The 4,647-nt window shown below is 45.8% G+C and overlaps 1 protein-coding gene across 1 annotated transcript in view; it reads left to right on the top strand.

Moving 5' to 3' along the window:
- Nucleotides 1–4,647, top strand: part of IQCA1 (IQ motif containing with AAA domain 1) — a 202,256-nt gene that overhangs the window by 122,781 nt on the left and 74,828 nt on the right. Inside the window, exon 10 of the mRNA XM_006866815.1 lies at nucleotides 3,158–3,225. Coding sequence (XP_006866877.1) covers nucleotides 3,158–3,225 — 68 coding nt within the window. The remainder of the gene's footprint in view (nucleotides 1–3,157; nucleotides 3,226–4,647) is intronic.

Here is a 4,647-nt window from a genome sequence, read left to right as displayed (position 1 = left end):
GATAGATAGATAGATAGATAGATAGATAGATAGATAGATAGATAAATACCTGCTGTTAAGCCTGCTCCAAGTCACGATGACCTTATGTACAACAGAACAAAGCATCACCAGGTCCTCCCCACACCATCCTTACCATCACCAGCATGTTTGAATCCATCGTTGCAGCTACTGTGCCTCCTTCTCCCTCACTGTCCCTCCACTCACCCTCCTCCCACAGCTGATCCCTCCAGATGACGTGGCCAAATTAGGCTAGTCAGTCAGTGTTCTCATGTGATCCAACAAGTTCTCATTGGCTGATTTCTGGAATTCGGTTGCCAGCCCTTTCTTTCCACCTATCTTCATCTAGGAGGTCTGATGAAATCTGTGCACCAGGGTGGCCTTGCTGGTGTTGAAATACCATCGCTGTAGCTTCCAGCATGACAGCACCGTGGGAGCTGCCACAGTACGACGGATGGGTGGTGGGTTATATCTGCATTGGAGTCTGATGCCATTAAACAGGTTCTTTGGAATTAGGAGGATCGGAGGTAAAAGAATGGGATAAACCAAATTTTTAATTGGCACTAGGTGCGTCTCACCATGGTTTTAGAGTAGTCCTGAGACTGCGACCTACCCAGCACTCATTGACTCAAATTCCTGCCTCACGTCTGTCCCAGGGGCAGCTCTGTCATTGATCCAGCATACTCAACATAGGTGGCTTAGACTGGTTCTCAAGAGAAGCAAAACCTGGGAAGTTTATATCTGTGCATATAGAGATCTCAGGGAAACGGCTCTGTGGTTGTGAGGCTGGAACGTCCCAAGTTCATGGATCAGACCTTAGGTTGCAGGGTTCTCCTGACTCACGTAGCTGCAGGGGTTGACACAGATCAGACGGCAGGCTGCTGGCTTGTAGGCTTGCGGAGGTGACTGAATCCAGTTGAATTTCTCTCCTCGTCTTCCTCTCATATCCCTGATGAAAGGTATCCCAACAAAATTCTATGGGACAGCCTTTGCTATTGTTGAAGAATGAGCAGGTACGTTATTATGATGGGAAAAATTCCTCAGTGCCCCTTTGCTGGCATTTTTCTTGTCAATGCCATTTTTCATTTCCTGAAAACATCTTCCTAATAAGCCCCCATAATCATCCTGTGTTCTCCAAGAAAATCCGTCAAGGTGACCCCTTGGGAGTCCCAGAAAACAGTCACCATAACATTGTTAGCTGGCCTGGCAGAACCCTTCAGAAGGCTGTTTGGACTGGACCTTTTTTTTTTTTTTTTTTATGTTTTATTGTGAATTGTGTGATAGTCTACATGGGAGAACATCAGTTTTACATTCATTCCATCATCCATCATTTCGTTGGCATAGTTATCATCTTGTCCATGCATCCTCACCCAACCAAGGAGTGTACCCTGTAAACCTGCACCACCACCACCCACCAGAGTCCTCAGCCCCTTTCCATCTCCTGATCCCGAGCCCCCAGCCCCACCATCTCTTGACGTTGTCTTCTCTGACTCCATCCCAGGCCTCACTGCCTCTCTGGGTAAGATTCTGCTCTTCGCTCTTCATTGATGGTCCCAGGGTCCTCCGCTCCTAGACTGATAAATTAATCACCTCCCTGTTTGTTACAAAATGTCCATCTTTAGATTTCCAACCCTCACAATCAGTCCTGATAACAATTATTCACCATTGCATCACAAGAGACCCATCTATATTTCGTTTCATCCGCCCTTCCTCGACAGGCTGGACACCACTCACTGGAGACTCTACCTTCCTCCAGGCCCTCTGGATCTAGGTTCCCTCTTGAAAGCTTGTAAGCCAGTCACTTCTTGCCTTTGTATCCCTCTCCCCATTTTGGATAGTCAATGGACTGGACCTTTTTTTTAAAAAAAAAATTTTTTTTAAAGGCACCCTAAGAAGGATCATCACTGAACTGTGAACCATGAAGTTGGCAGTTCAAACCCACCAGCTGCTCCTTGGATACCGTATACAGGGTCACTGTGAGTTGGAACTGACTCAGCAGCACTTGACAACAACAAGATAAAAACAAGTCTGTAGCCATCCATGGATTGTAGAGACAATGATTAAACACATTCTTTTTAGAACAAACCCAGGTGTGTGTGAACTGGAACCCTAACAGCAGTGCTTTGTGAGACCCCCCTCAAATATGCAGAGTTGAATGGAGAGCCATAGGATTTCCGAGGTTGAGACTTTTGGGAAGCAGACAGCCTGTTCTTACTTCTGAGGTGCCTCTGGATGGATCTGAACCTCCAGTTGCTTGGTTAGTAATCACGTTGTTAACCATTTGTGCCAATCAGGGTCTCCTGACTTTCCTGTCAACCAGGTTCTGTGTCCACATCTGCAGAACCGGGTGTCTCAGTGACAGAACATGGGCTTCAAGCCCGACAAAGTGCAAAATAAAGCCATGAGGTGCTTTCTTCTTTTAACTCACACACTGATCATCAGCTTGGACTTCCTCAACCTGCTCCTTTCAGTACTACTTGGTCCTCCTTCAGTACCATTGGTTCTCAATCATATGCTTCCTCTTGAAATAGATGAACGTCAACCATTTCCTTTTGATACAGTGACTCTGTGTATTCCTTCCATTTTCTTTTGATGTTTTCTGTTATCATTCAATAATTTACCCAGAGAATCCTTCAATACTGCAACTCGAGTGTGTTCCTGCCTCATGGTTTTCTAACTTCAGGTCTCTGCGCATTTCATTGCAATACTTGACTTTGTCTTTGCGAGCTTCCCTTTGAAATTTTGTGTTCAGTTCTTTTACCTTCTTATTTCTTCCATTTGATTTAGCTTCTCTCGGAAACCCTATACAGGGTCGCTATGGGTCGGAACTGACTCGATGGCACATAACAACAACAACAACAATAATGCTCAAGAGCAAGTTTCAGAGTCTCTTCTTTCTTTCCTGTCTTTTTAATGACCGCTGCACTGCACAGCGGAAAAGCCAGATTATGATCCTGTGGGTAACAAGGGATTGGGTCTTTGGGTGCTAACTCCTGTGCCCATGGAAATGTGGCACAGGCACCTGCTGTGAGCCAAGACCCACTTCCACCTTCTTCCCACCCACACTCTGCCCCAGAAAACAGTTTGTGCAGCTAAACTTCTAGGCATGATTTTCTGCCTTATTTTTACTGAATGTTTGGATATCTTCATTTTCTTTTAGAAAACGAAAGGAAAGAAAGGCAAAAGGGGGAAAAAGGGGAAAAAGGACAAAGACCTGACAGCTAACAGGTGAGAGATGCTCTGATTTTTCCCGTGAGGGGAGTAGTCAGGGTGGATGGGTGGAATACTGAGACAACACCTCAGTCCTCGGGGAAGACACATGGGGGCTGTTGTAAGATGCTTGGGGGAGGGGCTATAAAATCACAGGCCCTGAAGCCGACTCATGGCAGTCCCCTGAACTGCATCACATGGTTTTAAATGACTCATGTTTTGGAAGTAGATCACCAGGACTTTCTTCCAAGGTACCTCTCAGCAGACTTGACCTTCCTTCTTTCCAGTGAGCAGCCGAGCTTGTTACCCCAGGGACTCTGTGAGCCACCCTATAGAAGGTTCAGCATCCTAAACCAGACAGTCCTTGCCAGGAAGATGGGCCCAGAACCAAACTTGATTCTGAGCTCATGTGACTCAGATGATGGCATGAACAACAACTGTTGTCCCAAATGGTAATGGTAGGCAAACACTGCCCTTGTGTTTCCAGGCTCAGCAGGTTAACCATCCGCACAGCTCCGGGGCACTGCACCATCCTGTGTCTCTCAGCAGAACACTTGACTTCTGGGTGTATGTGGCAGCCAGGACACTGAGGACATTGCCACCCAGATGGTGAAGTTAGAATGGCAAGAATTGAACTCAGTTCCACAGGTCCTGAGAGAGAAAAAAGCAAAGTGGGTCTCTTGCAATCAATCAGACTGAGCAGTGTCCGAGAGTAGACAAAGAAGTGCCTGGATGCACTTACATATACAGTTCTCAATGTTAAAGAAAGGCAAAGTAGAACAAGGCAGAAGAACGGGGCCACTAGAAATGGAAAAGCAAAAGATGGTGAAAAACCACACTGAGCAGTGCTTGAGCCTGACCCATGAGAATCCCTGCAAGTCAGAGACCCACTGATGTCACTTGCAGGCCCATGCAGTAGGCGGAGACTGTCTGTATTTTCTCCATCCGTATCAAGTACCAGTGTGCCGACTGTGTACCCAAGATCCTCTCAGGGGTGTGGTTCTCACATCTGTCAGAACTGGTGCAAAATGTATCTGCCTCCTAAGAAAAACATCATGCACACAGCTATAGACATCTTACCTCAGTCTGAGAACAGTCTCCAGTCTCAGTCTTTGTTCTGTGTAGATATTTCTTTAAATACGAGGGTACATCAAAAATTATCCTCATTCTGGCTGTAGAATTTGTTTTGATCAACTTTTACAAAAGACAAATCGTGTTTCCCTTGCGTTTCAATACATTTTGCCCTTCTGTCAAATAAGGGAAAGCTTTCGCATTCCCTTATTTAAAAAAAAAAAAAATGTTTTAGGCTGAGCTGAGAGCCACGAATGCACTGTTGTCTTCACTTCTTCATCAAGTGAATCTTGGTCATTGAAAGGGCACTTTCAGGGGACCAAGCAGGTGAGAGTCTGATGGAACAAGATCAGGACTATGGAGAGGATG

The sequence above is a fragment of the Chrysochloris asiatica genome, unplaced genomic scaffold, assembly GCF_000296735.1.
Source record: "Chrysochloris asiatica unplaced genomic scaffold, ChrAsi1.0 scaffold00096, whole genome shotgun sequence".
Taxonomy (NCBI): domain Eukaryota; kingdom Metazoa; phylum Chordata; class Mammalia; order Afrosoricida; family Chrysochloridae; genus Chrysochloris; species Chrysochloris asiatica.
The sequence above is the reverse complement of the archived record's forward strand: the minus strand, read 5'-3'. Positions and strand labels throughout refer to the sequence as shown.